Below are 19,030 nucleotides of genomic sequence, written 5' to 3'. Positions count from 1 at the left end.
TAATTTTATGACTATTATGTTAATTTATAATTAATTTAAAATTTTGAATTTTGTTGATAATTTTTTTTAAAATTTTTGGTGGGCTGGTGGGCTGGCCCGTATAACCCACCAACCCGTGGTGGGCTGGGTCGCGCCAATTTTTTTTTTAGAAAATCAAAAGTGAATTGGGTTGGGTTGACTCATTTTTAAAGTGGGTTAAGGTAGACCGCTCGGGCTGACCGATTTTGACATCTGTATCTACAATGGTGCGACGACTTGTACCTTCAAAATCACAATCGTCTTCAAAGAACTCAACACAAGCTCTCAGACACTACATGAGCACAACATCAAGGCTGCTCCTAATGCAGATCTCAATCCATTGAGGCCTTTGAATCCATTAGTATAAATAAAAACAATATTAACCATTTTGTATTACAACATAAGCCCTATCCATGAGACTAGCTAGAGATTAAAAAGAGTATAACAAATGCAAAAAAAAATAGAAAAAACAGGTGATTATTTTTACATTAAAAAAACCTTGGTTGCAGCAAACTCCGTATCTCAAGCTTGCGCTTGTGCATGCTCTTTAGATCAACTACATCCATCTATCACCTAACAATAAACAATAAATAATATAATACAATGTTTAATACAATGATTTTAACCTTTTTAAGTCTTCTATTTAATTAAATTCAATCATAATAATATATATATATATATATATATATATATTCTTATTTATAATATCTTTATATTTTTTTATTTTGAATTTGGTTATCTTATTTTCTTTTATTCATGTAAAATAAAAATATATTTTTTTTTATTTACAAGCAAAAGTTAATTTTAAATTTGATTTCATACTATTTCCATCAACATATTTAAAATGTGTTTTTTTAATTATTTTATTTAATGATAAAATAAAATAAAATAAAAATACCTATTTGTCCTTTTTAATTAATTTTGTGAAGATTTATTTAATTTAAAATATGGTAATATAAAAGATTATATATCATTATAAATTATAAATTGAAAATGAGAATATTTAATAGAAATATAACATAAATAATTTTTAAAAAAGTGAAGTTCTTTAAATTATCTAATGCGTCGTGACGTCTCTTCTCTCTATATAAATGTTGTGTGACTCTCTCCTCTCTCTCTATATGACTCTCTTCTGAGTCACTCTTCTTTTACTCATTTTCTTTTGGTGGATATGGGTATTACGTTCCTCAATCTGATGACGTTGTGCAGATGGAAGTGATGTGTCACTCTCTCCTCTCACTTTATAATTATATGACTCTCTTCTCTCATTTCCATTCTCAAGAGTCACTCTCTTCACTTACTCTTCATTCATTTCCAGTGTAAGAGTTTCTCTTCGAAGAGTCACTCTCTTCTCTTACTCTTCATTCGTTTCCGGTGTCAAGAGTCTCTCTTCAAGAGTCTTTCTTCCATAGCACTTGTCTTCTAGACTCTTCTTTCCCTTTTCTTCTGTTTCTACATACTCTTTTTTCTTGTTCTTGTTTGTCTTTGTTACTAGTCAGAGTTTTTCTTTGATTTTTGTTCCTTTTGTGTGCTGCAGAAATCGGTGGACATGAACTTTACCGTTCTTCGCTGGTGACCTTCTTTAAAAGGTAGAAATTAAAGTGATGTTATGCACCGGTTCTTCTCTGTCTTTCAAATCAATTTTTTGTATCATTTATTTCAGATTCTTGTTTCATTTATTTCTCATTCATGTTTGTCTTTGTTATTGGCAAGGATTTTTCTTTCTGGTGACCTTGTGCAGATGCAAGGTAGAAAGGAAAGTGATGTTATCATTTCCATTCTCAAGAGTCACTCTCTTCTCTTACTCTTCATTCGTTTCCCGTGTAAGAGTTTCTCTTCGAAGAGTCTCTTCTCTCATTTCCATTGCCAAGAATCTCTCTTCAAGAGTCTTTCTTCGATAACACTTGCAGACTCTTTTTTTTTGTTCTTGTTTGTTCTTTTTTGTTTTTGTTATTCGTGATAGTATTTCTTTTAATTCTTGTTCTTTTTGTGTGGTGCAGAAACCGGTGGACATGAATTTTACCGTTCCTCGCTGGTGACCTTCTTTAAAAGGTAAAAATTAAAGTGATGTTATGCACAGCTTCTTCTCTATCTTTCAAATCAATTTCTTGTATCATTTATTTCAGATTCTTGTTTCATTTGTTTCTCATTCATGTTTGTCTTTGTTATTGGCAAGGGTTTTTCTTTCTGGTGATGTTGTGCAGATGGAAGGTAGAAAGTAAAGTGATGTTATCAACTGTTTGTGCTTCTCTACTTTTCAAATCAATTTCTCGTTTCTTTTTTTTTTAATTCTTGATTGTCTTTGTTGCTTGCTAGGGTTTTTCTCTTTGTTCCTCACTCTAGTGACCATGTGCCGATGAAGGTAAAAATTAAAGTCATGTAATGGTGATGTTATTGGTGAGTGTGTGCGTGGAGTGGTGGATTGATAAAATGTCCTTATTTTAGCAGATTTTTTATTTTTTTTTACAAACGTGAATTGTGGATTGTGATTGTGTTTGTCATGAAGGATATTGATTTGTTTTAAATCCTAAAGAATAAGGAAATGACCGCGTAATTTGTTTTGGATAGTTTTAACTCTCTCTTCGTAATTTGTTTTGGATAGTTTTAACTCTCTCTTCGTGCTAGTTAAAAAGAATTGATTTCCAACTATTTGAACTTGAGTTTTATCTCCCTTATTATAAAATGATGATGTCTGAGGGAATTGTACAATACCATGCTGCTATTTAATTTTTTATATTTAAGTGAAACTATTTCTTAAAGTTCAGTTTTCATTTCGTTTGTAGGAAGGATAATGCTCAAGCTTGTGTACTTTTCACATATTTGACCTGATCGGAATTCTTTAAAGTTTGCAGCTTCCAATCGACCTTGAAGCAACTCTTTGAGGAATTTGAAAGTGTTGATGATTCTTCATTGCTAGGATCTGTAACAGTGCACATAATGGAAGCTTTGCAAACAAATTTAGATAGAAGATCAAAGCAGTATAAAGACCCTGCATTGACATATCTTTTTCTCATGAACAATGTTCATTATGTTGTCAGATTAGTTTGGAGGCATGTTTTCGACATTTTTGATTATCAATTTCTTTAAATCCCAATTTTATTGCATGTTTTGGTGGTTCAAAGTCTTTTTTCGTCTGAACTCTCTTCTATTCTAGGTCTGAAGACAAGGTTGTGCTTAGGTATGACTGGGTACAAATGACATGGGAGGATTGTTCAGCAGCATTCAAATCAATACAAAAGAAATACTTGGGCAAAGTCTTGTTCTAGTGACCTTACTGATTATTACGTTGCAGCTTTCTTTTATGTCACTTGGATAATGATAACATATATTTAGTCCCTCTAAAATTATCGAAATTTCCTTTTAGTCTTGATTTTTTTTTTGTTCTATTCCAGTCGCCAAATTTAAAAATTTATCACTTTTAGTTCTCCAAGTACTTAGGTAGCGCTGGTCACTTGGATAATGATAACATATATTTAGTCCCTCTAAAATTATCGAAATTTCCTTTTAGTCTGGATTCTTTTTTGTTTTATTCCAGTCACCAAATTTAAAAATTCATCAATTTTAGTCCTCCAAGTACTTAGGTAGCGCTTAAAAATTGTTTTAAGATGCTATTTAAACTACTTTTAAGATATAAAAAACTGCATTTCCAAATTTGTGGTACTAAAATAGGACAAAATTTTAGAAGTACTAAAACTGAACTAGAAATGTTTTTGAAGGAATAGGAACAAAAACATATTTTACCCTCTTTTTTTTTATAATAAATATGTTCTATTAGATTGGTTTAATTTTTCCTGATGTTTGGTTTCATGGAAATGCTCTATTTATTTTTAACATTAATATTTTTTAAAGTTGTGTATTTTTTTAATTCTGATTCTTTTCTCGGCAGATTCTTCATTGCTTATCTATTCAGGGCCTTAGCTCATCAGGTGTTGGGAGTGGTACTGGTGGCGGCAATGGTGGAACTGGAAGCAGTAGTGGTGCTTCATTAAGGACAGGTAGCCATTCAGTTGCTTCTTTATGAGTAATGTCTTTACTTGTTTTGACACGTCTACATGTATTGTGTATGAAATAATGAAGAGCTTCATTCAGAGGTATGGCTTTTGAAATGCAAAATCATGAATCTTGATGCTATCTCTATTGTGTATTGGTTTCGTAAATCTTAAGAGGTCAACTTGTAAAGTTTTATTTTATGTTCAGTGGTCATGACTTTTCTTATTTATCACATAAAATAAAAGTTTTAGTGCCTATACATGTTAGTGACTTTTCACTTGTGTTACTAATTTATTTGTAGTTTCCTTTTCAGTTGTCTATGAGACTACTAGTAGTAAAAGGCCTTTAATTTAATTATTATTCTTTTAAGATAGAATGCTCTATAATAAAATCATGAAATTTGTCTCGATCATCGAACTCCAAGTTTTTGGTCTTGTACTCTGGCTTATGTTTTAACATTATTATGGTTGTCTTTGATAAATTGTGACTACCATGAAAGGGGACTACACTCTTGATATTTCATGTATTGGACATTTTTTCTTTAAAAGTCTTACATAAAAGTTTGGAATCATACTATTGCCACTTTTAAATTATTTATAGCATTCAAGAGAAAAACTGTTTAGTAAATATAAAAAAAACCTCTGATAGGTGCTTCATCTCATTTATTGAAGCCAGTTTATTTCAATTAAAGCATTATAATTCTGTCATTAGTGTCATCTGCCACAGTGTTTACTTTCAACTTCTTATTGATAGAGGTTTACACTTTACACTAGTCACCACACTAGATGTTATATAGTTGACTATCACGATACATATTAGGTTTGGGTAGTTGTTTTGTTTCATACATAAAACTAGAACAAGTCATTTTGCAGTAGTGTTATAATCTTGCAATGAACAATTTGCTTAAATTTTGCAGATTGAAACTCTTCTTAAAGGCAAAGCTTGCTTTGGAATAAAAGAAGCTGCAACTAGTTTGACAAAACATCTTGCACAAAGAGCCCAGGAGACCTTTGAAGAATTTGAAGTGACAATCGAGAAAGATGCTACAAAGACTGCAGTTACAGATGGAACTGTCCATCCTTTGACACACTCTGTGATCAACTATGTGAGGTATTTTTTTTTTTGAGTAAGTTCAGTGTTTGAGTAAATTCAGTGTTGTCTGATCCCAATTTCGTAGCCATATCTTCTAACCTTTTTTTGCCGTGTACATTGATGAGATGACAAATTTGTTGGTCATTATTTATTATCATTCCTTAAATGTCAAAATTTTTAAAATTTATTTTACCGTTCTGATTTATTCTGCTCATGGACATTTTAGTGCATTTCTTTGTTAGATTTGCTGAGAGATTGACGTGCCATTACATGTCTTGTAGCTTTCTTAGATGTCACTTGGATAATAGTAAAATATGTTTAGCCCCTCTAAAATTATCAAAATATATTTTGGTTATGAATTTCTTTAAATCACAATTTTTTTTACATGTTTTGGTGTTTGAAAGTCTTTTTTCCTCTTCACCCTCTTCTGTTCTTGGTCTGAGGCCAAGGATTTGCTAGGGGATAACTGAAGCCAAGGTCTGAAGCCAACGACATAGGAGAGTTGTTCAGCAGCATGCAAATCAATAAAATAGAAATGCTTGGGCAAAGGTCTTGTTCTAGTGCATGTCTTACAGTTTTCTTAGATGTCACTTGGATAATGGTAAAATATGTTTAGCCCCTCTAAATTGATCAAAATTCGCTTTTAGTCTCTTTAATTATTTTTTCGTCCTATTTCAGTCCCCTAAATTTAGAAATGCATCACTTTATTCCTCCAAGTACATTGGTAAAGCTCAAAAATGGTTTTAAGTAGCTATTTAAACTACTTTGAAGATAAAAAAACTGTGCATTCCAAAATTTCAGGGACTAAAATAAGATAATTTTAGAAGGACTAAAACTGAACTTGAAAATTTTTGGAGGGAATAGGAACAAAAACTGATTTTACCCGTTTGTTTTTGATAATGAAGGTGTTCTAGTAGATTGATTTGTTTTTTCTTGATGTTTTGTTTGATGCGAACGCTCTATTTCTTATAAACGTTAATATTTGTTAAAGTTGTCTATTTTTTTTTTAATTTTTATTCTTTTCACGGCAGATTCATCAGTGCTTATCTATTCAGGGCCTTTGCCCATCAGGTGGCAGGAGTGATACTGGTGGCGGCGATGGTGGAACTGGAAGCATTAGTGGTGCTTCATTAAGGACAGGTAGCCTTTCAGTTGCTTCTTTATGAGTAATGTCTTTACTTGTTTTGACACGTCTACATGTAATGTGTTATCAGGTTTAAGAAATTTAATGTTATGTTTGAGGAACTCCATTAGAGATAATCTTAGTGGACAGCTTCTGACATCCATCTGCTAGTGTCTCTCAGGCCTGCAGTTGCTGAAGTCTTGTTGGTAGCCTATAGATCGTTTGTCAATCGTTTTGGGTCGGTTCTCATTTTAATTTATGTCATTCCTATTTAATATGTGGGGGAATAATTGTATCCATGAATATGAAATGATGTCTTTTTCCCCTTCGAAACAAAAATACATTTACTTATGTTTGCTTTTGATGCCTTGTGGTTTTTGTATGATTTATTAGTACCTTGCAATAAGTGCATAATTGGGAACCTACTGTGTCGCAGGCCTCTTGTGGAGACTGGTAAGAATCCTCAGAAATACATCAAATACACAACAGAAGATCTAGACCATATGTTGGTTAAATTTTTTGAAGGAAAAAAGATGAGTGAAACAAAGCGGTAAAATAATTGCTGATAACTTAAGATAGTTCTATTTTAAATTTAGCGTGATTGTATTTGGCGGTTATTGGTTAATGCCTTTATTTTGCATTGGTTTCTTTTCTCAATCTCACTTGTTCTAATTCACCAGGTTGTATTTGGTAGCTGAAAAGGAGTTATAGTTTGTTTTTTGTGTGATAAGATGGTGAATGATTTTGTATAGTTTGCTTGATTTGCTGCTTGAGTTGTTAGGGTGTGTTTGGAAACTCGTTTATAGAAGTTTTGCATTTTTCAATGTATAAAGGTTGAAGCTATGCCAGTGTTGGATTGATGTTGAATGTAGGTTAAAGTCAATGGAATTGATATAGTATTGAAGGGAAATGTATTTCTGCCACGGGTACTAGTTTGTGATTTTAGCAGTCTTGAGGGCAACTGCATGTAACAAGGAATTGGTGTAATATTCTGGCATCAAATTTCATTTAGGATTTTTTAATTTATATTTCTGGAAGCCACAGCCATATAAGAGTGTAAACTCGTCAAATTGTCTTGGAATAGGAATACTTGTGCCAAAATGATTGGTTGACGAAACTAGCCAAAGTTTTGCCTGGTCTTAATGTTTATCAATCTATATTTATATCTATAATACTATTAATAAAAGGAATTTCTTAATTTATATTCTCTTTTATCTTTTTCACTAATAATAGTTAATAAGCATTAATAAATTGTATCTGAGCATTTATAAGCATTTATTTATAAATTGAATTATTATTTTTATTTTGGGTATAATATCATATTTTTCACTGCATGTGCAATATTAATGAAAGACAGTTTTCCTTTGGATGTTTAATATAGCATACTCATTACTGGTTGAAAAGGTAGTTGATATTTCTTTTTTTAATTCTTACAAATGTGAACTGTGGTTTGTGATTGTGTCTGATGAGAGGTATTTATTTATTTTTAATTGCTAAAGAACAAGGAAGTAATGTCATATTGTCATGATATGTTATGGATAGCTCTTTTAACTCTCTTCGTGTTCTTGCATGTTGTGTTTTAAGTGTCGGGACTTGGGTTGGGGTGGGGTGTGGTCTTGCATGTTGTTAAGTAGCTCAAAATTGTTTTCTGTCATGTGGGTGGACTTGATTGATCAAGCGAGTAATTTGATTTTAAACTTTTAAGATTATTTCTCTACTTTGTATGGAGTATGGACTTGTTGGATTGACAAAGTGGGTAATTTTTTCAAGATTTTTTCATTAGATTGAATGTTGAGTTGTTTAATTGGTGAAATAGCTAGTTAGAATTTCAAGATTCTTTCATTCTTTGCATGTGGACCTGCAGATTTTGAGTGAGAATGTTGTGATGTATTTACTGTATTTTAATGGAATCAGAATTCTTGAATAAAACTTCTGTTATATATGTCTACATTTAGGCAACAAATTATAATTTGTAGAGACTTTAGTGGTTTATTTATTTATTTATTTTTTATTATTATCTGCTCTTAAAATAACTCTAGTTTTGTTTTTAATTGATTTTCTGTACATGTTATAAGATCAGATTATAGTTCTGAGATCTAAATTCTGATTGGATATAAATTGAGTTTGTTCTGTTCAAGAGTTGGAATAATATCCCATCGATTGTTACAAACTACATTTTGTACCTGGGGATTGCATGTTTATGTATATTTAGTTCTTATGCTATTAATCACATTTACAAATCTCCAATCTTGCAGATATCAGCCTTGAGGTGTCCAGTTAGGTTGAGGTTTGTGTGTTAACATCCCACATGGGTTAGGCATATAATGAAGGTAAAATGGTCTTTGTGAAAAGTTAGAAGATAAAATGAAGGTACATTGTTTTTTTATGGTAAACTGTTGTTTGTAATTATATAACTGAAATTTTAGCAGTCTTGAGGGCAATTGCATGTAACAAGGAATTGGTGTAATATTCTGGCATCAAATTTCATATAGGAATTTTGAATATAGCATACTCATAATAGGTTGAAAAATTAGTTGATTTTTTGTCTGTGATGAGTGATATTTATTTATTTTTAATTGCTAGAGTATAAGGAAGCAATATACTTGTGCATTGTTTATTACAAACTACATTTTGTACTTGTGCATTGCATGTGTATGTATATTCAGTTCTTATACTATTAATCACATTTACAAATTTCCAATCTTGCTAACTTAGGCTTGAGGTGTCTAGTCAGGTTGAGGTTTGTGTTAAGATCCCACATCAGTTAAGCATATAATGGTTGTGATGGTCTTTTTAATGACTTGTGTCATCCTCTTCCCTTCAGACAAGCTTTCAGAGTTGAGATGAACCCAATCTGTTCTCAATTATAATATTGTTTCCCATTAGTTATTGGTATTCTGCTTTTAGGAGTGTTATTTGGTGGTAAACTGGATTCACTCTGGAGCCCTCTCTGGTACAAAAAAGCAAAAGAAAACAAAAAGTGGATAAATGATTTTTAGAGATAGAGTGAATGGAAAGAAGAATGATGGAGAAGGATACAAATCTGCTGTATGCATAGTTCTTTTAATTCTCTTTGAATTGTGGATTTTTTATTTTGTTAGCATAATAATGTGTATTGCCTTAGCGATGATCATGTTTATGTAGTTTTTCAGGTGTTGGGACTTGGGTGTGATTTTGCATCTTGATGACAAGTATAACAAGTGCAATCAAATATAAAATAACTTTTGATATCGTCAAAGATTGGGTAAGATTAAGTTTTTTGTTATTGATTATTCTTTGTTAATTGGTGTGTTGATCATAATTTTATAAAAAATGTAGTTATCTTAATTTTTGTTGAAATATTGATTTTTTAAAATATTAATATTGATTAAAATATTACTTCTTTTTTAAATTGAATTTATCTTAAATTATATATTTTAATAAAAATAAAATAAAAATGATAAGTTAGTCCATATAATGAACTAAGGGTGAAGTAAGTTGATTACTAAAATGAATTAAGTTAATTTTTAATAGTTGAATTTATTATTTATTTAAAAAATTTAGCCCATGGACTTACCCTAGCCTTTACGGTTTAGTGGGCTTTTTGACTTTATGAATTTTTTCATCCATGAACTTTTATGGTTGTGGGCTTTTCGATATAATGGATTCACTTGTCTAAAACACTTAACTGTCTCTCTGCTTTCTTAGGCTTTCCTATCTGTTTCCGAGTTCTCTTGTGTAGCGTCCTCTGCCCTCTGCTTCTTCTCTCTTCATAGTTCAAGAGCGAAACTCAAGAAGCCAAAGGACATGCAAAAGTACTAGTAGAATCTCCCCTATGTTAGGTAAACGCTTCTGTCTCTACAACCCTTGTAGTCATTGTCTTCTTCCTCTGCCAAGGCTGCCAAAGGAAAGTTAAGAAAACATTGTTCAACAATTCAATTCTGCACCCCTTCTTGATTGAAATTGAAAATTTCTTTTTTTCCTCAAAATTCAAGAAAAGCCGTTCTTGTTGAAATTCTTGAATGTCTTATTTATTTTTTCTTTGTTGAGTTGCTTTTTAACCACATTTATAAAATACACTCTTCCTAGCTTTTGGTGTAATTGGGAAAATATGGTAAAATCATATTTCAAATATTTTTTTTCTTTATTTATTTTTTATTTTCATTGTTGAAGTATTTTTTTTAGAGAAGTCGGTTTTTATCTTCACTTTGTGTTTTTCCGCTTTATTTCAATCAGATGCAAGAATCCAAAAATCTTTTTTTCATGTCGAAGAGATGCGAGAGGACGAAGCAGCCGTGGCATTGCAAGATGCCATCCTACAAGACTGCCTAAGGTTTTGTTCATATTTATTATTCCAATTTCTTTCATTTCTTATATATAATGATAATTATTTTATATTATGTTCTGTGAATGTATTATCTGTGGGTATAACTATACCAGCATACTTACATTTAATGTTAACAAGGTAAAAAGAGGGATAAAATGTCTATAATTTAAATCAGTTTTAACTTGATTATCGTTTCAAACTTGTTTTTAAAACTATTATAATTAAAATTTAGTTTTAAAATTGATTATAGTTTACAACTGGTTTATGATTTGAAACATATTTAAAATTGTTGGTAACTTTGATATTCCTTGCGGCAGAAGCTCAATTTCCCACCAATTGATTTTTTTTTCCTGCTGGATCATGATTTTCATAAGCTAAGCTTTCGGTTTTGGTCTTTGTGATAGTAGCCCATTATTAGTTGTACTAACAAATTGTAACCCATTCTTTATTTCTTTTACACCTTTTTGTCATTGATTGTTTTTGAAATGTATGTGTGCATGTTGTTTGTGACTCTAGAGCATGATATGTTTTGTATTCTTTCTCACTTTTTTCTTTCTGGTTATCTTTAAAGTATGCAAGTCTGTGCCCTATCTCTTTTGTTTATGTCTATGCTCTATCTTTGTGTGTTCTGTGTGTTTGTCTTTGTCTTTGTATGTTTATGAGTGTGCCTGCTTGTATGTCTTTGTGTGTGCATATCTATGCCTTGTATTTGTGTTTGTGTATGCTATGTCTTCATCTCTTTGTTTATGTGTATGCTTGCTGTTTATGTTTGTCTGTGTGTCTCTTTTGTGTATTGGTTTCCTAAATATTAAGAGGTCAATTTGTAAAGTTTTATTTTATATTCAGTGGTCATGACTTTTCTTATTTATCACGAAAAAGTTTTAGTGCCTATACATGTCAGTGACTTTTCACTTGCATTACTAATTTATTTGTAGTTTCCTTTTGAGTTGTCTATGAGACTACTAGTATTAAAAGGCCTTTAATTTAATTATTATTCTTTTAAGAAAGAATGCTCTATCATAAAATCATGAAATTTGTCTGGATCTCTGAACTCCAATTCTTTGGTCTTGTTATGTTTTAACATTATTATTATGGTTGTCTTTGATAAATTGTGACTACCATGAAAGGGGACTACACTCTTGATATTTCTTATATACGGACATTTTTTTCTTTACAAGTCTTAAGTAAAAGTTTGGAACCATACTATTGCCACTTTTAAATTATTTATAGAATTCAAGAGAAAAACTGTTTAGTAAATATATATATATATATAAAAAAACCTCTAATAGGTGCCACAGTGTGTTTATTTCAATTAAGGCATTATAATTCTGTCATTAGAATGGGCCTGTGTTAGTGTCATCTGCCTCAGTGTTTTACTTTCAACTTATTGATAGAGGTTTACACTTTACACTAGTCACCATACTAGATGTTATATAGTTTACTATCATGATACATATTAGGTTTGGATAGTTGTTTTGTTTCGTTCATAAAACAAGAACAAGGCATTTTGCATAGTATTATAATCTTGCAATAAACAATTTCCTTAAATTTTGCAGATTGAAACTCTTCTTAAAGGCAAAGCTTGCTATGGAATAAAAGAAGCTGCAACTAGTTTGACAAACCATCTTGCACAAAGAGCTCACGAGACCTTTGAAGAATTTGAAGTGGCAATCGAGAAAGATGCTACAAATGCTGCAGTAACATATGGAACTGTCCATCCTTTGAAACACTCTGTGATTAACTATGTGAGGTATTTTTTTGAGTAAGTTCAGTGTTTGGGTAAATTCAGTGTTGTCTGATCCCAATTTCGTAGTCATATCTTCTAACATTTTTTGCCGTGTTCATTGATGATATGACAAATTTGTTAGTCATTATTTATTATCATACCTTAGATGTTAAGATTTTTAAAATTTATTTTACAGTTCTGATTTATTCTGCTCATGGACATTTTAGTGCATTTCTTTGTTAGATATGCTGAGAGATTGACATGCCATGTTACATGTTTGGTCACTTAGTTTCTAGGTGTTTCTTTTGTAGTTTTATTGAAGGGATATCTTATTGATAGAGTTGGTTTAGAATCTAAAGGAAAGAATTAATTTTTTTTGATGAACCCGAAATACCAAATGTTGTGCCTTAGTTAGGATATAGGGTAGAACTAGAAAATAATGAATGATTAGATCTGTCTTGAGCCAATCAAATATTTCCAACTATTTGAACTTGAGTTTTATTTTCCTTATTATAAAATGATGATGTCTAAGAGGGAATTGTGCAATCCCATTCTTCTATTTTATTTATTTATATTTAAGAGAAACTGTTTCTTAAAGTTCAGTTTTCATTCCCTTTGTAAGAAGGATAATGCTGTACTCTTCTCTAATATGTGTGTGGGTAATTTTTTTCAGGATCTTTATTGTAGATCTGATGTTCAGTTTTCTTAAAATTCTTTATCTGATCTGATCTTTATTTGTCTAGAAGGCAAATGTATTTCTGCCGCGGGTATAAGTTTGCAATTATATGACTGAAATTTTAGCAGTCTTGACGGCAATTGCATGTAACAAGGAATTGGTATAATATTCTGACATCAAATTTCATATAGGAATTTGGAATATAGCATATTCAGAACAGGTTGAAAAATTAGTTGATTTTTTTTTTAATGTTTTTACAAATGTGAATTGTGGTTTGTGATTGTGTCTGTGATAGTGGTATTTATTTATTTTTAATTGCTAGAGTATAAGGAAGCAATGTACTTGTGCATTGTTTATTACAAACTACATTTTGTACTTGTGCATTGCATGTGTATGTATATTCACTTCTTATACTATTAATCACTTTTACAAATTTCCAATCTTGCTAACTTAGCCTTGAGGTGTCTAGTCTGCTTGAGGTTTGTGTGTTAAGATCCCACATCGGATAAGCATATAATGGTTGCAATGGTCTTTTCAATGACTTGTTCATCCTCTTCCCTTCAGACAAGCTTTCAGAGCTGAGATGAACCCAATCTGTTCTCAATTATATATTATTGTTTCCTATTAGTTATTGGTATTTTGCTTGACTAGTTTAACTGTCTGATGGCAGGTTCAATGGTTTTTTTTTTTGCCTTCTTAAAATCTCTCATTTTTAAAGGAATATCTTATCCTAATTTGTGCTATATTCCTTCTCATTTCTTCTTTTATTAGAAAAGAGTGAATTGAGCTGCATATATGCTCGTGAGAAGGATTGGGGTTTCACTAATTTCATGCCTCTTTAATTTAATTGATATGAATTTTTTATTCATCTCGAGAACATGTTGGGTATTTGAATCCAAAAAACTTGCCAATGTCCTTGAATTTAAAAATTTATGTAGCCTTTATTTAATGAGTAGTTTGATTGATACATAATAAACATTAAACATCTTGATTGCCTTTATGTATGGATACTTTGATCGACATATGATGCATATGAGATTATAAACTTTTTAAGATTATCTCTTGCCTGATGTCGAAAAATGTGCTTGTTTAATTGATGAGTTTTTTATTCATCACAAGAACATGTGGGGTATATGAATTCTAAAAAGTTGCCCATCTCCCTGAATTTAAAAATTTTATGTAGCCTTTATTTAATGAGTAGTTTGATCGGCACATGATAAACATTAAATATCTTGGTTGCCTTTATGTATGGATACTTTGATCGATATATGATGCATATGAGATTATAACCTTTTTAAGGTTATCTCTCACTTGATGTTGAAAAACGTGGTTGTTTAATTGATGAGTTTTTTATTTATCTCGAGAACATGTGGGGTATTTGAATCCTAAAAAGTTGTCAATGTCCTTGAATTTAAAAATTTATGTAGCCCTTATTTAATGAGAAATTTGATCGGCACGTCATAAACAATTAGCATCTTGGTTGCCTTTATGTATGGATACTTTGATCGACATATGATGCATATGAGATTATAAACTTTTTCAGGTTATCTCTTACCTGATGTCGACAAAAGTGGTTGTTTAATTGATGAGTTTTTTATTCATCACGAGAACATGTGGGGTATATGAATCTTAAAAAGTTGTTCATGTCCCTGAATTTAAAAGTTTATGTAGCCTTTATTTTATGAGTAGTTTGAGCAGTATATGATAAACCTTACACATCTTGGTTGCCTTTATGTATGAATATTTTGATCGACATATGATACATGAGATTATAAAATTTTTAAGGTTATCTCTTACCTGATGTCGAAAAATGTGGTTGTTTAATTGATATGTGTTTTTTATTCATCCCGAGAACATGTGGGGTATTTGAATCTTAAAAAGTTGTCCATGTCCTTGAATTTAAAATTTTTATGTAGCCTTTATTTAATGAGTAGTTTGATCGGCAGATGACAAACATTAAATATCTTGGCTGTCTTTATGTATGGATACTTTGATTGACATATGACGCATATGAGATTATAACCTTTTAAAGGTTATCTCTCACCTGATATCGAAAAACGTGGTTGTTTAATTGATATGAGTTTTTTATTCATCTCGAGAACATGTGAGTTATTTGAATCCTAAAAAGTTGTCCATGTCCTTGAATTTAAAACTTTATGTAGCCCTTATTTAATGAGTAATTTGATCAGTACATCATAAACAATTAACATCTTGGTTGCCTTTATGTATGGATATTTTGATCGACATATGATGCATATGAGATTATAAACTTTTAAAGTTATTTCTTACTTGAACAAAAGTGGTTGTTTAATTGATGAGTTTTTTATTCGTCACGAGAACATGTGGGGTATATGAATTCTAAAAAGTTGTCTATGTCCCTGAATTGAAAAGTTTATGTAGCCCTCATTTTATGAGCAGTTTGATCTGTCTATGATAAATCTTACTCATCTTAGTTGCCTTTATATATGGATACTTTGATCGACATATGATGCATGAGATTATAAACTTTTTCTAGGTTATCTCTTACCTGATGTCAAAAAATGTGGTTGTTTAATTGATATGAGTTTTTTATTCATCTCGAGAACATGTGGGGTATTTGAATCCTAAAAAGTTGCCCATGTTCCTGAATTTAAAAATTTTATGTAGCTATATTTAATTAGTACTTTGATCGGCAGATGATAAACATTAAATATTTTGGTTGCATTTATGTATGGATACTTTGATCGACATATGATGCATATGAGATTATAACTTTTTTAAGGTTATCTCTCACCTGATGTCGAAAAATGTGGTTGTTAAATTGATATGAATTTTTTATTCATCTCGAGAACATGTGGGGTATTTGAATCCTAAAAAGTTGTCCATGTCCTTGAATTTAAAATTTTATGTAGCCCTTATTTAATGAGTAATTTGATCGACACATCATAAACAATTAACATCTTGGTTGCCTTTATGTATTGATACATTGATTGACATATGATGCATATGAGATTATAAACTTTTTAAGGTTATCTCTTACCTGATGTCGAAAAATATGATTGTTTAATTGATGAGTTTTTCATTCATCACGAGAACATGTGGGGTATATGAATCCTAAAAAGTTGTCCATGTTCCTGAATTTAAAAGTTTATGTAGCCCTTATTTTATGAGTTGAATGATCGGTCTATGATAAACCTTAAACATCTTGGTTGCCTTTATGTATGGATACTTTGATCGACATATGATGCCTGAGATTATAAACTTTTTAAGGTTATGTCTTACCTGATGTCGAAAAATGTGGTTGTTTAATTGATGAGTTTTTTATTCATCACGGGAACATGTGGGGTATATGAATCCTAAAAAGTTGTCCATATCCCTGAATTTAAAAATTTATGTAGTCCTTATTTAATGAGTAGTTTGATCAGTCTATGATAAATATTAATCATCTTGGTTGCCTTTATGTATGGATACTTTGATCGATATATAATGCATGAGATTATAAACATTTTACGGTTATCTCTTACTTGATGTCGAAAAATGTGGTTGTTTAATTGATGAGTTTTTTATTCATCACGAGAACACGTGGGGTATATGAATCCTAAAAAGTTGTCCATATCCCTGAATTTAAAAATTTATGTAGCCCTGATTTAATAAGTAGTTTTATTAGTTTATGATAAACCTTAAACATCTTGGTTGCCTTTATGAAAGGATACTTTGATCAACATATGATGCATGAGATTATAAACTTTTTAAGGTTATCTCTTACTTGATGTCGAATAATGTGGTTGTTTAATTGATGAGTTTTTTATTCATCTCGAGAACATGTGGGGTATTTGAATCCTAAAAAGTTGTCTATATCCCTGAATTTAAAAATTTTATATAGCCCGTATTCAATGAGTAGTTTGATCGGCAGATGATAAACATTAAATATCTTGGTTGCCTTTATGTATAGATACTTTGATCGACATATGATGCATATGAGATTATAACCTTTTTAAGGTTATCTCTCACCTGATGTCGAAAAATGTGGTTGTTTAATTGATGAGTTTGTTATTCATCTCGAGAACATGTGGGGTATTTGAATCCTAAAAAGTTGTCTATATCCCTGAATTTAAAAATTTTATATAGCCCGTATTCAATGAGTAGTTTGATCGGCAGATGATAAACATTAAATATCTTGGTTGCCTTTATGTATAGATACTTTGATCGACATATGATGCATATGAGATTATAACCTTTTTAAGGTTATCTCTCACCTGATGTCGAAAAATGTGGTTGTTTAATTGATGAGTTTGTTATTCATCTCGAGAACATGTGGGGTATTTGATTCCTAAAAAGTTGTCCATGTCCTTGAATTTAAAAATTTATGTAGCTCTTATTTAATGAGTAATTTGATCAGCACATCATAAACAATTAACATCTTGGTTGCCTTTATGTGTGGATACTTTGATCGACATATGATGCATGAGATGATAAACTTTTTAAGGTTATCTCTTACCTGATGTTGAAAAATGTGGTTGTTTAATTGATGAGTTTTTTATTCATCACGAGAACATGTGGGGTATATGAATCCTAAAAAGTTATCCATGTCCCTGAATTTAAAAGTTTATGTAGCCCTTATTTTATGAGTAGTTTGATCAGTCTGTGAAAAACCTTAAACATCCTGGTTGCCTTTATGTATGGATATTTTGATCGACATATGATGCATGAGATTATAAACTTTTTAAGGTTATCTCTTACCTGATGTCGAAAAATGTGGTTATTTAATTGATATGAGTTTTTTATTCATCTCGAAAACATGTGTGGTATTTGAATCCTAAAAAGTTGTCCATGTCCCTGAATTTAAAAATTTTATGTAGCCCTTATATAATGAGTAGTTTGATCGGCACGTGATAAACATTAAATATCTTGATTGCCTTTATGTATGAATACTTTGATCGACATATGATGCATAAGATTATAAACTTTTTAAGGTTATCTCTTACCTGATGTCGAAAAATGCGGTGATATAATTGATGAGTTTTTTATTCATCACGAGAACATGTGGAGTATATGAATCCTAAAATGTTGTCTATGTCCTGAATTTAAAAATTTTTGTAGCTCTTATTTAATGAGTAGTTTGATCAGTTTATGATAAACCTTAAACATCTTGGTTGCCTTTATGTATGGATACTTTGATCCACATATGATGCATGAGATTATAAACTTTTTAAGGTTATATCTTACCTGATGTCGAAAAATGTGGTTGTTTAATTGGTATGAGTTTTTTATTCATATCGAGAACATGTGGGGTATTTGAATCCTAAAAAGTTGTCTATGTCCCTGAATTTAAAAATTTTATGTAACCCTTATTTAATGAGTAGTTTGATCAGCACATGATAAACATTAAATATCTTGGTTGCCTTTGTGTATGGATACTTTGATCGACATATGATGCATGAAATTATAAACTTTTTAACGTTATCTCTTACTTGATGTCGAAAAATGTGGTGATATAATTGATTTAAGTTTTTTTATTCATCTCGAGAACATGTGAGGTATGTGAATCCTAAAATTTGTCCATGTCTCTGAATTTAAAAATTTATGTATCCCTTATTTAATGAGTAGTTTGATCATCATATGATAAACATAGGAGTATAAAACCTTTTAAGGATGTTGGTAACCTTGATGTCGAAAAAAGTGGTTGCATATCTATGCCTTGTATTGGTGTTTGTGTGTGTGCTCTATGCTTGTCTCAATTTTATATGTGTGCTTGGTGTTTATGTTTGTCTCTGTGTCTGTTTGCATGTATTGTGTTTTTGTTGCTGTCTTTATGTGTGTATGCCTATCTTTGTCTTTGTGTGATTTATCTGAGTTTGAAGTATTTAGATGTGTTTTTTTGTTTATGTCCTTTATCTATGTGTTTGTATCTCTATCACTCTTTCTATGTGGGTCTGTCTGTGACTTAGTTGGTGTGTGCTTGTGTGATGTCATGCCTTTCTCTATATGTGCATTTGGGTTTATGTTTGTGTGCACTTTGCCTCTATTTGTGTTTGTGTGCGTGCTCTATGTCTATGTTTACCTTTGTGTTTGGCGTCTTTATATACATATCTGTGTGTTTCTCTCCGTCTTTGTGTTTGT

The 19,030-nt window shown here is 31.0% G+C and overlaps 1 protein-coding gene across 11 annotated transcripts; it reads left to right on the top strand.

The window, feature by feature from the left end:
- The first annotated feature begins 1,189 nt into the window (after positions 1–1,189).
- On the top strand, positions 1,190–12,443 carry LOC109790462 (exocyst complex component EXO70A1-like). 11 transcript variants are annotated; one of them, XM_083075743.1, is made up of 18 exons: positions 1,190–1,337; positions 1,556–1,607; positions 1,732–1,841; positions 2,019–2,070; positions 2,195–2,229; positions 2,335–2,380; positions 2,871–3,068; positions 3,173–3,272; positions 3,905–4,013; positions 4,925–5,118; positions 6,132–6,240; positions 6,315–6,461; positions 6,660–6,773; positions 8,479–8,593; positions 9,131–9,467; positions 9,911–10,044; positions 10,439–10,535; positions 12,086–12,443. In XM_083075743.1, exons 7-10 carry the CDS (start codon positions 2,956–2,958, stop codon positions 4,927–4,929), a joined length of 327 nt encoding a protein of 108 aa, XP_082931869.1. In that variant the 5' UTR covers positions 1,190–1,337; positions 1,556–1,607; positions 1,732–1,841; positions 2,019–2,070; positions 2,195–2,229; positions 2,335–2,380; positions 2,871–2,955; the 3' UTR covers positions 4,930–5,118; positions 6,132–6,240; positions 6,315–6,461; positions 6,660–6,773; positions 8,479–8,593; positions 9,131–9,467; positions 9,911–10,044; positions 10,439–10,535; positions 12,086–12,443. The 11 variants fall into 11 exon arrangements, with proteins under 11 accessions (XP_082931869.1, XP_082931870.1, XP_082931868.1 ...); XM_083075744.1 differs by having other exon boundaries at positions 2,864–3,068; XM_083075742.1 differs by having other exon boundaries at positions 2,802–3,068.
- The last annotated feature ends 6,587 nt before the right edge of the window (positions 12,444–19,030 follow it).

The sequence above is a fragment of the Cajanus cajan genome, chromosome 5 (genome assembly GCF_000230855.2).
Source record: "Cajanus cajan strain Asha chromosome 5, NIPB_CcT2T_4, whole genome shotgun sequence".
Lineage (NCBI taxonomy): Eukaryota > Viridiplantae > Streptophyta > Magnoliopsida > Fabales > Fabaceae > Cajanus > Cajanus cajan.
This window is presented reverse-complemented; position numbering and strand designations above follow the sequence as displayed.